We start from the raw sequence: 17077 nt of genomic DNA, 5'->3' as shown, positions 1-17077 counted from the left end.
GTTTAATGGCGTGTAAATATATAGCCTAAAGCGTGACGTAAGTGTAGGGCTTTTTATTAAAAAAGGAACTATTCAAAAATATGCTATAATTGCTACATCTTAGGCAACAAAGAAGTGTGTGTTTACGCTTTAATATAGTAGTATAGATTTCTTTTAGATTGATTTAAAAGGGAGAGGGCACTCGGGAGTCAAATTCCGAGGGAGCCAACCAATGTTTTAGTTACAGGGGCGCCACAGTACTTTCCCTTACGGGCGCCGGCAGTTGAGACTGCCCAGTATTGGTTAAATAAAAAAAACTTCATAATTTACAGTTAATTTATTTTATTATACTCATAACATCTCTTATATTAACTCACTAGTTTACTAGATTTATTATTTGATTATTTTAAATAGTTTTAAACTGATTTTCACAATTCAAAATACTTTTCAATAAAATCTCTATCCAGATTATTATATATGTAAATGTAAATAATACAAGTATCGATATTTAATTGAACTCGAGTGTTTATCTTATTAATTTATAAAAAAAAAACAATTAGAAACAAAAATGCGTTTGTTGTGTTGAAAACTCCGAACGTTCTTAATTCGAATTTGCCGCCTAATTTTTATATGTCATTGTAAATACAATCAAATTAAAACAATTCCCATAATTGTTATTCGTGGTGATCGTCGAAGACATTAAAATTTTATAGCCAAATCGTGTATCACAGCAATTCTAGCCTGAATTCATTTTAGTGATTGTGCCTAGGCTGAATGCAGCCTTAAACTTAAACTGATTAAAATTGAATTTATTTATCATAATTAATTATAATTAACAATTTGAAATAACAAACACGATTTTAGCTATTCGAAGAAATGTGTGCATTTTCATGATTTACTAATATTTAATTACCTTTAAAGTGACAGTTCTAACACACAATGTAATTTTGAATATCTATGTGAACAGATACATTCTCATTAGACGCATACTTTAACGCTTTTATTTCAATTGACCTTAGTCAAATCTACTTATGTAGAATAACCTAGGTTTATTAGTATTGCCACAGCGTAATACAACTCTTCAAGACTACAAGTTTTGGCACATTATACGTGACGTTCGGTATTTTTATATTATGCATGAAATAAAAAAAGCAAACGTTAAATCGGCATAAATGTATACTATTAATATTAGAAATTGTTCTTTAAGGAAACTAAACTGATAACTTATAAATAATCTAATACAGTAAGTTATAATTATGGCTCTGCGATATATTTGTTCGACTTAAAAATAAAATAATGGATTAAATCTTTACTGGGAGATTTTTATTTGATTTAAATATTGTTTCTTGTACTTTCTTGAAATGAAGAATCAGATGTCAAAGGTACACTCTGGCAGGATAGCATTTTAGTTTTATTTAACATCTTTTACTGGAATAGAAAAACTTTAATTGCCTATTGATAGGCATAAATTTTTTAGAAATCATGTTCATTTCATATATATGGTAATTCTCTATTTGAAAGTAAATATTATATTATGTAATATAATTTTATTTTTTATATCACTAAGTGATGATAATTAAAAGTTTATGTAATTTAAAACAGCCGTACAATATTTAGAATCATTTAGACTTAATTTCATTAAGTAGAATTTACTTAAGTTGAATGAATCTTTTCTCTGAAGATCACACAAATTATCACGAATTAAGTTAACAGTGAAAATAAACGGCAGTTTTCGAGCGAGCAGTCGAATAAGCGGAGCTTACAGAGCAGGAATTGATTTGGAATTCTCTCAATTAAGAATGCTGCTGTCAAAGATGTCACTGATAGGAAACTTTTAACGAGACTCAAATCCAACTTGAACTTTAAGACAGTAACGAATTCTAATTCGCCTTAAATATACGATCCGTTAGAGCGGAAAACGTTTTGTCAACACTTCAAATGCTGAAACTACGACACTATTTTCTCTAACTATTAATAATCAAAAGTGATATCATGCATTAGACTTCTTATTACTATTTTATTAGTTGATCTAATCTCCTAGGAATATGAAATTTTGAACCATGAAATTGTTTAGAATTAATTGCTAACTTCTTAAGGACTAGGATAAGACATCGACTCCTATTTGGCAGTTACCTAACTTTATATAGAATGTATAATTACTTTTAAATACGGAGTTATACAAATTAAAATTGACGAATAGTTTTTATGTGAAGGGTTCAGCCATAAAAGGATGGCACAATGCTTTACTTTCATATTTAACACACAGTATAAACATATAATGATATTAATATAGGTTTTAAAAGTTTTTTTGAAACGTTCAAATAAATATATATATTTAGACAGTTTTAGATCAATGTAAAATATTTTATAGTATCTACGTATCATTGATTACTTCATTCAGAAGAAATATATTAATTAAATAATTTCTAGGAATCATCTACGCTTATTTATAACTTCAGTGCACGACACATATCTGACAACATCCGAACTTAATAATATTGAATTGTGTCGTAATTTTAAACGTATTATAATTTTATAAGCGTCTCCTTCGTGCGTATATCACCGTACTTAGGAAATGACGCTACAAAGTCGCACTAATAAAATCACACCACTCGCACCTAACTTTACTCCAACAGTTAAAATATAGTAAAAGTTCTGATGACCATAACGTTAAATATAAAGCATCACAGTAAGAAATCATCTATCTACGCGAATGTGCGTAATAAGTTTACAAGTTTAGACACTAACGGTATGTTGCCACAAGATTTATCTAACTCGATAGATATCCTAAATAACAGATAGTAATATCTACCTTGCAGAAAAAATTTCAATGTCCCAAATGCAGTAGATAAATTTGAATCTACTCATCATAAAACCATGGTGTGATCACATGAGGTAACCACGATTATTTTAAATGAAGTCGAATCCATTATTATTCTGATAAAGATTAAAAAGGACCAATTGTAATTGATTCAGCTATCTCCGTCTGCACAGCAACTGCAGCAAGTGACTAGATATTACGTTTAATTTATTCATCTCTACATTTACCAGAATATAAGGAATTAAATATATAAATTTGATTCTTCAGTCCCATGGTAAGTTTTAAGTTGAGCAGATGTAAAATCTTAGAACAGAATATCTATTTACAAAATACATTTCACATATAGATAAAATTGTTTACGGTCTTGTATACGATTACAAAGTGACTACGTTTTTTTTTAATATGCATAGAAAATAAAAGTAAAGTCAATTTATTTAGAAGTAAATATGTTTGTAACAACCATAAAATTAAAAACGATATGACACGTACCGTAACAAAGTGACTACCGAGTGTACTTAGCTACACTATGTAACAAACGAAAGTAGAGCTAACGTCTAGGTAAGGCTCCTCATCAGATTCATACGAAGTACTCATACATAATCAACATTGAATAAATTTTAAAAATTACCATACTAAGCTCCAAATTCAACAAAATTTAGATCTAATCTAACACTTAAGAATCAAACTTACGTCATTTGATCTTGTAAAGAAACAAGTCATAAATACAATGGTCTAAAACAAATATAAGAACTTAATTTCCTATAGTCTTTCAAGAGCAATGCTCTAATAACATAAATGTTGCTAATTTTGAACAATCACAAAAAGACATTATAGTAGAGACGCGTATTTGCGTAATCGATACTTCGTTCGATTTGTATCGATTAAGATTAATTTAGTATTGCCATAATTTGTGTGTTGGGTTGCGCGTCGCGTTCACGAGTAGATGGTGATGACCTCGCGGCCGCCACCGCGCACCATCAGCACTTTCTCCAGCCCCTCCGTCAGCACTTCCAGGAATTCCATGTCTGGAAACGACAGAACGACTCTTTAAGGAAGTATCCTATCAATAATAGGAAAAGTTCAGAGTCGGATTATTTGATAGTACCTAAGAATTATTATAATATTATTTCCACATACACATATATATACTTTAACATGAAATATGTAAATGCATTTACATATTCATACTAAAAGTCCAAAATACAAGTAGTTTGGCTATCAAGTGAAATTGTTAAGCAATTGACGGCCTTTTTTATAAGAGATTAGTTTCCAGAAAACAAATAATTACAGTTGGATTCCATTTCTAGCTCAGTGTCTCGCGGCGGGCCGGGCAAGTTGAGTATCACTAGTTGTGCGTCGTGAGACCGCGACACGATCACTTCGTTCAGCTTCACTGCCGTGTGCATCTTCCTCACTGTACCCTCGTCACTACCATAGACAACAGATTATTAATTAAAAAAAAATATAAAAGCATCACTCAGAAAACCTCCTGAAAATAGAATATTACTCTTCAAATCGAACACTGTTTTCTCTTTATGTAAAATAAATAAAATTATATATAGAGGAAAGTTACGAAAGGCTAAATCCTTAAATATGTTTTGGTATTACGAATATTGCACAATTAGCACATTTTTAATATTAATATCCAAATATTTTGTTTTATGTATTAACAAATAAGAAGACTTACGGCGTGATGTTGGGGAGGTTAGGTTTGGAGTTGAGGACGTCCCCGTTGGCGCCAGCTTCCTTGTTCCTGTCGGCATCGAGCGGCGGGGACGGTGCGCCCTCGCACTGCGACTGTTCATCGGGCGAGTCCCACATTGAATCGATTATGTGCAACAAACTACTTCTGAATTCGTCCTACGTTTGGCCAATAGTTTTGTTCATTGTCGTTCGATTTCAATTCATTTTTGGTATCGTGTCGAGACGTTGCACATGACGGATTCAAGGCGAATGAAACACGGGATGTCATATATTACTTTGATTGTTAACCCATCGACTACGGACATTCAAACATCCAATCTCTTATCTAATGTGACTACCGAAATGAACTAATGTGAACAAATCAAAGTGAATGAACATTGGCAAACATATGACCACCGTGTGTAAATTCGCAAGGACTCATTACGATTACTTACGATGACAGATAAATTAAATTATAACAAATAAAATATGACCATGACAGTGCATTTAGCTCCTTAAAATATACAGACATTTCCGCAATAGTCACGAAAATAAATTAATGGAGTAGAAACTTTAATCGGTAACTAATGGTAAAAGAAACTATTGTGAAAATGGCTTATTACACGTGTAGTAGCAATAAAACAATGAATATTAAACATAAATTGAAATGAGATAATAGCATTAACATTAAATTGGTAGCATTTCAAATTAAAATATGACGGTACTATTGGTTTAGCTCATCTTAAGAAGAGACATGGATGTTTACACTCAAAAACAACAAAATCAAAAACACTCAGACAAGTATTTGTATTTGTTTTTTTATACAAATGTTACATTAGAATAGCAATTGTTGTTACATGGAAATTTTAATATATTAGTTATGTTTTTTTATTATGCCTTAAAAGCTTGCTTTGATTCGGTTCTCTAAGAATAACATAGTCGTATATTTCATTTGCTTTAGTATCATGCTAATAAAATGTTTATAGTTGATTATCACCTTATCATCCTTGTCCTTTTCATCGCTGTCGGTCAATGGTGGCGAAGGTGCATCTTCAGGGCCAGGCTCACCAGTTCCCGGTTCCGCGAATCGAACCTTGCTAGCTGTCTTCACGTCGGCGTGGTGATGGTCAACAATCGCTTGCACCTATAGTTTAAAGGTAAAATGAGCTTTGTTCTCAAGTAATTGATACCTATTTTCTTCAAATAAAAAAGAACAACTTGGATAAAACAGAAAGAAAACATTACAAATTTTGTAAAAACAACGAAACATTGATAAAAAAGCCAATCGACAACAAACCCTTGAAAATGTTGCTATAAATATTGTATAGCATCACTTGCTAGGGTTAGAAAATTATCAAAATAAATACATCGATTGTTCTCAAGTCACACGAACAAAACATAAATGTGCCACTTTCTACGTGGTGCTGTTACAACATAAATTTGCCACTGGCCGCTGAAATTTAAAAAAATGTTTTAAAAATAGTAGATATTTTTATTAATTGTTAGTTTAATTAAGGTGTGAAAATTTGTGGAAAAATATTGTGCAGATTAAGATGGAGAATTAATGATTGTAAGCAGTACCACGTGTTTTAAAGATAATATAAAATATAGAAGTGTAAAACACCTAAAGCAAGCAAAGTAGTTGCTTTCATACCACGCATTGAAGATAAAATGCTTATGAAAATTATAACGAGATGCATTAATAGAATGATAGAAAAAAGCCATACGCACACAACAGTTTGTTAGAACACCAAAGGACACCTCGTTAGTTAACCGAAAGCCATGAATAATGCAAAGAACACTTAGAGAGAATAACTAACACCCAGATAATTTATTAAAACTTGAAGTATTTGGGAAATAAATTGAAGTAAAATGAAGGAACTAAATGGCAACACCGATTATAGCTAAAATGCATTTAAGTGGACTTGATCGAGGGTAAAGTATCCTTTTTACCAGAGGCAACTTCTCTTCGGCGTTTGGTTCGTGATAGTCCACCAAATTTTGCATCTGTGTTGGCAACGACAGACAAACATAATGTTAGTTATTATAACAACAACGGTACAAATATATTAAGCCACGAGATTTGACAAAACAAATTAGCTTTTACAGCGCACACACTTTTCTTAGAAACACACAACACTTTAGTGATATTTGCACATGTGATGTAAGTAATTCATTGGTCGTAATATTTACCATCCCAAGTGTTTCTTTTTTGTTCAGTCTAAGTTCGCGCAGCATTTGGTTGCGTTGTTCCATCATCAAAGTTCGTTCATAGGTGTAAGCAGAGATGTCACTATCAGTCTGTAAAATAATCAACATTATTAAAGCATCTACATTCAAGTGCAGATCTCCAAGTAAAAGACTTAAAAGATCACAGTATTTTTTCATTTCAAAAAATCCGAGTGGTTTCCTTTACTTCATATAAATTACATCTTAATATTTGTATGTTCTTAAAAGTTAAATATTTTGAATACCATTTCAACTACTTCTACTTCAGCTTCAAGACGAAGTTGATAGAGGAACATCTTGAGATCTTTCTTCATTTGTATAGAGTTGTCTTCCATCAGCGCAACAGTGAATATGCGCATCTTACAATTCTTCCAGGTGCGGTGCTGCTTCAGCAGGAACGGCAACAACATCAACATACCGCCGTCGTGAACTATCCACCAAATATCAATGTTCCCAGCAACCTGCGAAAGAAGGCTATTTTAAAATCTATGATCTTAGCCGGGGCAGTAAAGTAACTGTTCAAACTGACCTTTTCAGTGCTATCAGGGAAGAAGTTGATTCCTTTCGGTACAAGCATGACCATTCGAGCAGCGGTGACAGCGCGCACGGTATCTAGAAATACTTCCCAGGTTCGTTTGTCTTCAGATTGCCTCCAACCATAAGGCCAACCAAGTATTACAGTGTTTGGCTTGAGCCCTCCCAACCCACTTGTCTGGACACTGTTAACAATAAAGACATGTCAAAAATTGCTTAGTTAAATTTTTAGATTCAAGCTAAATAAATTATAACACAAAATGTTTCTGGAACTTAACAAGTTTAAAACCTCTATTGGAGTATTTTCCAGTTTAAATGTTTTTTAAATACACAAATAGCTTACAAGTGACTAAGTCCATCAGCGATATTATGTGATACAAGAACATCTACGAAGCCTTTAACTTTTTCTGCATCCATGGCTTTCCGGAGATTTTGTCTGGCTGTCAGCGATTCTCCAGAACGTCGGGGGAAGTCACCACCGAGCACAGAGACGCAAACTGTCAATCCTTTGCCTGGATTAAGAAGTTCAATGTCATTATGAATTCATACCAAAAATTGGATCTTGCAGATTTTGAAGAGAAAAATCAAATTGAATTAAAATCTGACGTCATTACCTGCTTTAAGTTGACTCGCAAATGCTAACATTTTACGGTATTTTGGATTCAAATCATCGTTAAGTTTCGCAAGGACCAAAACTTGTGGCCGCCAATTCTTAGTGTGTGGAGGACCTTCTTCTAGACGTAACAGAGAGTAACGTGCAGCCGAAAGTGCAAGACCGCGTAAACCATCGCCCCATTCCTTTTCCGCTCTAAAATAAATTATAAAATGTATTTTTGATGATTTTTGAAAAAAAAATACAAGTATTGAGTTGACTTACTGTGAATACTTACCCACGATATTCAATGTACTTATAGATAAGTCCAGCCATACCCATGGCAATCAAAGCGTAGAACCACGATGTCATAAACATAATTGAAATGCATAAGGTCAAACCAGCGAGTGACAGAGACCTGGAAGATTTTAGAATATTAAAAATTATTAGTGATTTTGATAATCATAGTAAAAAAATATAAGTTATTAAGTCTTACCAGTGGTAATACTTAAATCTCGGGCGCCAATTGGGTGTCTTTAAAAGAGTTTGTAGAGCGCAAGCCAAATTAACGAAACCGTAGCACATCAAAAAGAACATAGACAGCAGTGGTGCGAGGATATCGACGTTGCCAAGCAGAATGCCACACTGGCAGATCAACATTGTCAGGAGCAGGGCCCTGTGAAAAGAAAAAATGTAGTAGGAGCATTTAAACGTTGAAGTGGATTATTATATTTAGATTTTCTTACCGTGTAGGTTCACCTCTACTAGAAGAAACAGCAAAAGGTGCTAAGAACGGTATAATTTCATCTTTAGCAATTGCTTGCAGTAAACGAGGAGCTCCAGTTAATGATTGCAGACCAGCTCCAAGAGTCGAGAGGAATGAGCCTACTAATATCACCCATTGATTTGGCCAAGCCATGTTCGCCACTACCAGTTTACCTCCGATAGATTGACCGAATCTGAAATATTACCGATTGAATAAGGAATGGAAACCGATGTGAATATGAAAACACACAATTTTCTAAAGATCTTACTTGTCACGAAGCAATAGGTTGTCAACAGTCCCCGCGAAGAGCAAGACACAAGATAGATAGACCGTCGAAGTTGTTAAAATCGCACAAATGGTTCCAATCGGGATACTTTTTTGAGCGTCAGCCAAATCACCGGAACGATTCGATCCCGCCATAATACCTGCGTAATTAGTTTTAACGTAAAAAGTGTCCTTGTACTTTTAAGCGAAAACTGTTTGATCAAACAATTCGTACCAGTAACCGATGGGAAGAATATGCCTATTAAAATGGTAAAAGTAGTCGTCAAGTCGGCATACACTTGATTATAAGTAGGTCTCTCCATTTGTTCAATGTCGTCGGGTTCCTTGCCGTAAGCGATATACTGTCCAAGTTGCAGGAATGAATCTTGAAGATTGTCAAAGAAAACTCCACTAGCCAAACCCTACAATTTGAAATAAAAAATAAAAATTCTTAAAGTCAATAAATTGGGAAAGCATCAGTAAATTTGTACATAGAGGATAGTTTTCTAATAAACGACTGTATATATGGTATGGGTGTAGGTGGGTGTAGCTTTAGGATGTCGGAAGATACAGACAAACTAGATAAATAAGAGAGTTCATAAATAGATTAGCTATCTTTACCTTAATTCCTTGTACAATGTTAACATTATGAGCCGCATAGTAAGGGTCGCACAAGTTATTAGGGCAGAACAATTGATGGAGTTCGCCACCGACATCCTTTGTGCAGTTATCTATGTTTATATCCTTAAGTAAACGTTTTCCGAGAACGCACATTCTAGAAAAAATGACAAAAGAATGTAATACAAAGAATCAAAATAGAACTATGTATATAATTGCGTAAAACGATCTTACTGAAGTTTAGTGTTTCCGTTGAAATTAACGAAGATTCCAGCGTAGACAGCACTGATAGAGAGAATGACACAGGCGAGGGCGATAGTTGCGAATTTATTGACGAATTTCACACCGACGAACACCACCATGCCCATTATAAGCAAGAGTCCTGTTCCATACACGCGGAAGTTGTTGTACATTGCGTCGGGGTCCTTTGTAAAATCTCCAAAGATTGACATCCACGGGGCCATGTATGTCTGTTCATGAAAAGGTTGGAGGTACAAATAAAAAAGCTTGTTTTAATATAGAAATGTAGTTCGTAAATATATTTTAATCAACTTAAATTCTAGATGCGGAAATGTTATACAAACGTTATCAAAAGTTATACATGTTTAGTGGAACATTCCACGTGCAAAGTTAACGATATCCTGTAACGACAGTGGAAGTGGGCAGTCGGTACGGCGGTGAGAGGAAAGTTTGCGGAAATCATATTCCGGCCACGCGGGCCTCTCATCCGCTCACACTCCAACATTAATTGAATTCCGATTGTTTTTAGAATTACAGATAGAAAAGTTATACGAATGCTATTCGTGGATACCTTTTGAAATAACTTTTTGTGTAAAAATTGGAATTAGATTTTTGAATAAATGAATATCAAATGAAGTTCAAAAAACTCATACAAAAATTTTCATATTTGTTTTCACTAAAAAGTTGATTCTGTGACTTTAAAACTGTCTTTTATTTAGTACTTGTCTGTATCGTTAGACACATAAATACAGGGAATATTGAGTATGGTAGACAGCAACGGACGGAGACCATAAAGTTCTATACCGTGATGAACAAACACATATGTGGTATATTAGCTAAAAAATAAAACATAGGAGACATTACTAATGGGAACGTGTATTTACCAGTACTATCTCGACGGCGCCAACGATATACATGGCGGCGGCGAGCGTGGTGCCCGTATAGAATAGCATGCCGACCGCGCCACCACATTCAGGGCCCAGCGAGCGCCCGATCATGAAGTAAGATCCGCCTGCCGGCACCACACCATTCGTCGCGATCGCAGACATCGATATCGCCGTCAACATCGTCTACAATATAATTGCAATATTAAATAGTTTATCACTTCGTGCTATTCTTGTGACTAATGAAAAGATGATGAGAATTGTATCTAAAAACTCTTTCTTATAATTAAAATCTGATAATGTGGTTGCGGAGCTTTCACTTACCGTACAACAGCAAGTAAGTACAATTAAGAAGCCTTGTATAGCGCCGGCGGTGCCGACCACCCAGGTGAGACGGATGAAGAGGATGACGCCGAAGATGTTCTGTATGCAGGGCAGGTAGACGCCGATGAGGGTGCCCATGCGTGCCGGCGGCGCAGGCTTCGCGGCGTCGGGGTCCGCAGTCGACGCCGTCGGGATTGTATTGGAGTAGTCTGCCAGAGAGCTGAGGAATGTGGCCGCGCGGGGCCGATCTTCCATCTCCTCCTGTAAACATTATTTAATTATGTTGAGATAACACTTTAGTAGTTAATAACACATTAAGATTTTTAGAAACTAGGACCTTTTAACCTCTTTGACAAATGTCGTGTAGTTTTTGATTTGTGAGTTGGATGTATAATATTTCTTTGCTTGGGAAGTATTTGATGTTTGACGTTAAGGTTGTGGTTATGTTTGTATTTGAATGCAGGACAAAATATACATATATAACGTTCGAGTAATATTTTCGTACTAGAATTCCAAAACGTTGTTAATTTTTAACGAACAAAGTAGGGAACATGAGGCGAGAACATAAAGAATTATATTTGAAAAGATTATAACAAAGGTTGTAATAAATTAGATTCACTGCATTGTTATTCTGTCCGGAGCTTGCTTGTGTGGAACGTCAATGTTTCAGTGAACGTGAACGTTACAATTATGTAAATGTATATCAGAGAAGGGTGTACGGCATAATAAAGCTGAATTGAAGGGTAGAATAATTTAACACAGAGACGAGGAATATGAATGCAGAAAATACAACAAAAGTTATCCATTTACATTTTCAAACACTTTATCTGATTACTGACGTTATTTTACCGTTTTACATGCTGAGACACTTGAAAAATCCTTACACTTGGGTTTAATGAAAAACGAAATTTTCATACTGTTTTAATCAGTAGTAAAAGTTATTAATTCGTAGTCTGCTGGCTTAATTAAAGGCACGGAACTAAAACTATATAAAACTAGCTGTCGACTGCGACTCATTTCGCGCGAAGTTAAAAAAAAACTTAATTTGTTCTTTCCACACTATTTCAAATCCGTACGACGCTTTGAAGACACCTTCTAACAACTATCCATGTAAACTATTTACTACTATTAAAATATTAGTGATTTTAAATAATAATTTAATCATAATAACGTAAATCTACTTCGATACTCAGCCTACCGTTTCCCGCCAGGAATTGCGCGCTTATTCTTAATACTTCTGATTGATATTGACAGATGTTATAGGGATGGGACGTATACGCCAATGATCTAGTGTGGCGTCGCTACTCCGGCACTGTACTGATTTCTTCTTAACAGTAAGAAGTAAGATTGGAGAAATCATCTAAACCAATTATGGTATGATAATAACCAGTCATTGTACTATACTATAAATAAATACATTCTGTAAATTTGTCTATTTTTTGTTTGAGTACAATTTATAGGTCAGAAGATAAACTTGAAATGGTGGAATGCAATTTTACGACGAAATACAATTTAAATTGAATATTGACTTTACTGGCTCGCTTCATCTAATGCAATGTGCTCGGCAACTCGGGACTGAAGGCGCCTGCCGCGTCGCAAGCTCTTATTTTATTCACGCGCCATTTGCATCATTTGCTGCGAGCTCGCTGTAGGCGCCTAGGGAGCTATCATCGGTTCGAGCTATAGCAGTAACAAAGTAACTCTTGGTGAATTTGTTAGACGGCTACACGAAGACTAGATTGATGAAACGAGAGATTACATTTGATTAATAATCTCAATTGAAGTGAAATATTGTAGCATTTTTTTTTATTCGAATTATCTTTTAAGACCTTACAACTGCGAACGGAACTTGTTAAGTGTAAAGAAAATTACCGATAAAAGTATATGTTAGATTTTTTGTTTCCAGCTCTTGATGTTAATATTTTCAAGATCATTATCGAATACGATCGGTTAGATGCGTGTTTATAAATTTCACTTAAATTAATTTACACACAGTACTTATAAAGAACGAGTAGAAGTGCGCTTGACCTACGTAGATTGAAAAGAAGCTTCGTGTTTTTCCTTTTGGTAGTGTCGCCGCGAGCGCTGTAGAGAGCGGCCTCAGTTGTAGAGTACTCAACTCAGACAATCGATCAAGGCTGTCACCAGACTAATATCCGCCGGATATAAGACGCTAGAGCGATTTAGATCTGGTTTTTGTATAAACTTGTCATTTTGTAAAGTAATTTTACGGCTTCTGGCGTATTGACAGATTTTACTGTAAACGAAATAACAATTTAGGAGCTTTTGTTTTAGTCAAAGACATTTAAGAAATATATAGAGTAGACATAGGGAACATTTTTCATCGGTAACATCTTTGTACGGTAATATCTAAATGTCATATTTGATACGCCGAGACACTTCTCAGTGCTTGAATTATTTGTTTGTTTGTGACTATTAGGCATCAAGCAGCGCTTGTGAGATAGCGTAAAAATGTTTCAAGTGAAATGTCAACTATGCTTACTCTATATTGTTGCTTTTGTTGTAAGTTTATTGAAATTTATTATAGAACTGTGTTATCAGAGGAAAAAAAAGAACGTAACTTCCCTAAGGTAAGGATATATTTTTTGGAATAACTTATATAAATTGCTGGCATAGTAAATATTATGCGATATACATCATCATCATCTTCATCATCATCTCCTTATCCTACTCCCGTAGGGTCGGCGCAACAGGTTTTTGTCCTCCACATAACTCTATCATACGTCATCTCAGTCATCACTCCCTTTTTGATCATGTCACCTTTTACACAATCCATCCATCTCTTTCTTTCTATTATGCGATATACGTTACTTATATAAAACGGCCACATATAACAAAGTGAGATAATGAATGCATATAAGTAGTGATGACATATAAGTACACGATGTTGAAAACGCAGTACATAAGTCGCTTTGTTTAAACTGTTCGGTACAGACCATATGCGTTCATACGAACATGATTTAAATTTCGCGCCCCGAGTTACTGAGGGTAACCGGGCTTATTTATATTCTCCCGCACGGGCGGGTAGATGAAAAAATAAGGTAATAAAATTCTGGGAAATTTAAGACAATTAGGAAAAATTACTTCGTCAGAAATTTATAAAAACAGTATTAAATAAAATCATATGCATAGGGATATTTTATAATAATAATAACTGGGAATAAATATGTTCGTATGAAAACATAATACATGTTGATGGTGTTGAGTACGCATATCGTCATCACAAACTGCGGCAGTCTCGTAGCCCGCAAGTCCCCATTTACTTAAACGTGGGTACTTTTATTAAGAGCTTTTATATTTATAACCGAGGCGTAAGCTTGCTTTCATGTAAATTTCAATTCTTATTACAGTACACGGCCGTATTTTGGCAGCCATAACCTGAATTTACGTGTTATCCTAACTTTAATCTCGTTTTGTTTTTATTTCATCCTTTCTTAACCTAAATAATGTTTTATGGTAAGAAAAAATGCCTTTTACGGCGTTTTCTTGGATCATTTCGATTAGTAATAATGTTGATGGTATTTCTTGTAGAAAATAAATCAAATATTATGATAAAGAATGTTTAATATATACGACGGAATAAAAAAAATTGAAATGCTCTACTAGACAACTACGTTGCTACGGTGCTACGAGATCGCTACGAATCATCGAAAGCTTGTGTGCTTTCCACTTCAGTTGAAATTCAATGAGCTGGGCGAATTGTTTCGTTTCTTTTGAATGATACTTTACACAAACATCCTTATATTGCCCTTCTCACAAAAACTTCTTGAATTGTAACCAATGAGAGCTGTTGTTCGCTTTGTTATTGATGAATTTTGAAGACTCTTTACTTTTATTGAAAGTATGAACGAGGAAAGTGAATGGTTCTTCATTAAATTTATTAATTATTTTCTGAGCATTGTATTATGTATGCAAAATCCTATATTTTTGTATTACAAAAGCAAAGTATTCGCCGAAATAGCGAAGTAGAAAGTAAATCTTTTGTATGGTCAAATTTTTGCAACAGGAGTTGTTGTTGTTGGCGTCTTCCATTGTTGAATAATACGCTGGAGCCGCTATATGTTTGTCTAAATTTGCTTCAATATTTTTGAGGTTATTTACGCCGTCCAAGAAATTTGCCTTCTAAAACTCTCTGAGAAATGACTCTATAAATAAGTTGCCTCGTAATTCTTGAGAGTTACGACGTTCCGTTGTACAAAGTAAACAATATTAAGTGTAACTCAATCCAGACTGAAGTTAACGTTCGAGTATGACGTAAGGGAGAAGTAGAAGGTGGGGGGAGGGGGTGAGACTTCACATTGCATTAGTTATGTGTCGTGTAACGTCGAAGTATTACAAAACTTTGCTATGAGTTGACGCAAAGTATTCATGATTGTTGTTTTGGCCAACATTTATCTAAATAAATTAGCCCGAATGTTCGTCTAAAATACGCAACTATTATATTTATAGATATCGCTGTAGCGTAATTTATTAATCTTTGTTGTACGTAGACTTCTCTATTATACGAAATCGTAAATTTTTCACTACATTAAGCTAATGGTTCAATAGTAAGCTTTCGCATAATTTTATTATTTATTCAACATACTAGATTTCACACGCGACTCCGACCCCGTGGAATAATAAAAAATAGAAAAGTAAGTCTGTTACTCCAGACTATGTTTTAGGCGACAAACTCTATCAAACATCCATCCATCCATCTAAACTTTCGCGTTTATAATACACTAGCTTTCGCCCGCGAGCCGGTCCACGTGGAATTAAAGAAAAGTGAGTAGCCTATGTGTTTTTTCAGACTATCCTCTACATCTGTACCAAATTTAATCTAAATCCGTTTAGCCGTTTAGGCTATAAACTCGAACAAACATCCATCCGTTCATTTAAACTTTTGCATTTATAATATTAGTAAGAAATTTTAAGTTTTATAATATTGGTAAAGAGTAATAAGTAAGATGGACGACTTACAGCCGATTATTTTACAATATTCATTAAACACTATACTTTGTACAAATATTTAATAACACACCGTTTGTGTCATGTTTAATTTAACAGTAGCATTACAAACGCTATGTGACGTTGTCAGGGCATTTTTTGCCGCACACAAGCGCAAATATAACAGTTGTCGCTTGTGAGATCATTTCGCGACACATTGTACGACAAACAAAAGACAACGACGAGAAGTTTCTTCCTCATCCGCAAGCCAACACTTTTCCGTATTTAGGTAATGGCTTTTTTATTGTTTCTGTATAAAGTTTATTACAATGTATGTTTGAATTGTGTAATTTTATTTGTGTCGATTACTTTTAAAGTGTTATTTATAAAAATACAAAACTGTAGTAACCGTTTTTAAGATTTTTTGCGAATTTAAACAAATTAAAATTGTACTCAGATTGATAAGTAACAAAAAATGTACAAAGTTTGATTCTAAATAATATAATAAATATATAGTTAATGCACTTACATGATAAAGATAGAGGTTGGTGTCATATCCTTTGTCCTTGTCTTTCGGCAGGCCATGTTCATCCGTGTCACCTAAAACAAGTGAAAACATAAATGCAACTTTTTAAATTTTAAGTACATAAATTAATATAAACTGCAAAAGATGCAAATAATCCTTCGCTTTCAATAGAAAGGAATTGTTGGAGAACGTTGAATTGAAAGAGAAAATGTAATAAGTACGTGTGCATGGCGCGAAATTACGTCAGACGGAATAAAGACCGCAAGAACTGAGAACTAGTCGACTAGCATTACGCCTCGCTAAATACAGTGCCGTTCTGAAAGAGACTGCTGTAGTCTATAGACAATGGTAACCATTTATAAAATCTTTTCTCTGTGCACGTAGCGAAGTATAATATATTTGTTTCAATAGGTAATAAACATCGTTACAAAACGATTTAAGGATCTTCAGGTTGTGAAAAATAACCTAATTGTTGCGATAAATATTACTTGTACTTCGTACAATAAAGTAAGAATAAGGTATGTATTATCCTTATGTTACCTTACTATTCACATTACTGTTTAATATTATTATACCATAGGGTTTAATTCTACCAAAATTATTTTCTTCGTCAAAGTTTCAATTACAATAAATAACATGAGATATACACGACGAAATTCAGTCACAAAAT

General features: G+C 34.3%; 1 protein-coding gene across 5 annotated transcripts in view; it reads right to left on the bottom strand.

The window, feature by feature from the left end:
• Positions 1 to 328: 328 nt before the first annotated feature.
• LOC106099202 (solute carrier family 12 member 6) overlaps positions 329 to 17077 on the bottom strand; it is a 199242-nt gene continuing 182493 nt past the window's right edge. For 4 of the 5 annotated variants that reach the window (XM_013277664.1, XM_013277667.1, XM_013277668.1 and 1 more), the window contains 20 exons: positions 16411 to 16481; positions 10935 to 11195; positions 10611 to 10796; positions 9721 to 9956; positions 9490 to 9643; positions 9104 to 9290; positions 8873 to 9029; positions 8585 to 8797; positions 8335 to 8514; positions 8137 to 8256; positions 7861 to 8054; positions 7590 to 7758; positions 7242 to 7431; positions 6958 to 7173; positions 6677 to 6784; positions 6437 to 6490; positions 5481 to 5627; positions 4488 to 4597; positions 4089 to 4228; positions 329 to 3825 (listed from right to left, as the gene is read on the bottom strand). In XM_013277664.1, the coding sequence (XP_013133118.1) occupies positions 3734 to 3825; positions 4089 to 4228; positions 4488 to 4597; positions 5481 to 5627; positions 6437 to 6490; positions 6677 to 6784; positions 6958 to 7173; positions 7242 to 7431; positions 7590 to 7758; positions 7861 to 8054; positions 8137 to 8256; positions 8335 to 8514; positions 8585 to 8797; positions 8873 to 9029; positions 9104 to 9290; positions 9490 to 9643; positions 9721 to 9956; positions 10611 to 10796; positions 10935 to 11195; positions 16411 to 16481 (3185 nt within the window). In that variant the 3' untranslated portion in view covers positions 329 to 3733. The remainder of the gene's footprint in view (positions 3826 to 4088; positions 4229 to 4487; positions 4598 to 5480; positions 5628 to 6436; positions 6491 to 6676; positions 6785 to 6957; positions 7174 to 7241; positions 7432 to 7589; positions 7759 to 7860; positions 8055 to 8136; positions 8257 to 8334; positions 8515 to 8584; positions 8798 to 8872; positions 9030 to 9103; positions 9291 to 9489; positions 9644 to 9720; positions 9957 to 10610; positions 10797 to 10934; positions 11196 to 16410; positions 16482 to 17077) is intronic. The other variant, XM_013277666.1, reaches the window with a different exon arrangement.

This window comes from Papilio polytes, unplaced genomic scaffold, assembly GCF_000836215.1.
Source record: "Papilio polytes unplaced genomic scaffold, Ppol_1.0 DF824135.1, whole genome shotgun sequence".
Taxonomy (NCBI): domain Eukaryota; kingdom Metazoa; phylum Arthropoda; class Insecta; order Lepidoptera; family Papilionidae; genus Papilio; species Papilio polytes.
The sequence above is the reverse complement of the archived record's forward strand: the minus strand, read 5'-3'. Positions and strand labels throughout refer to the sequence as shown.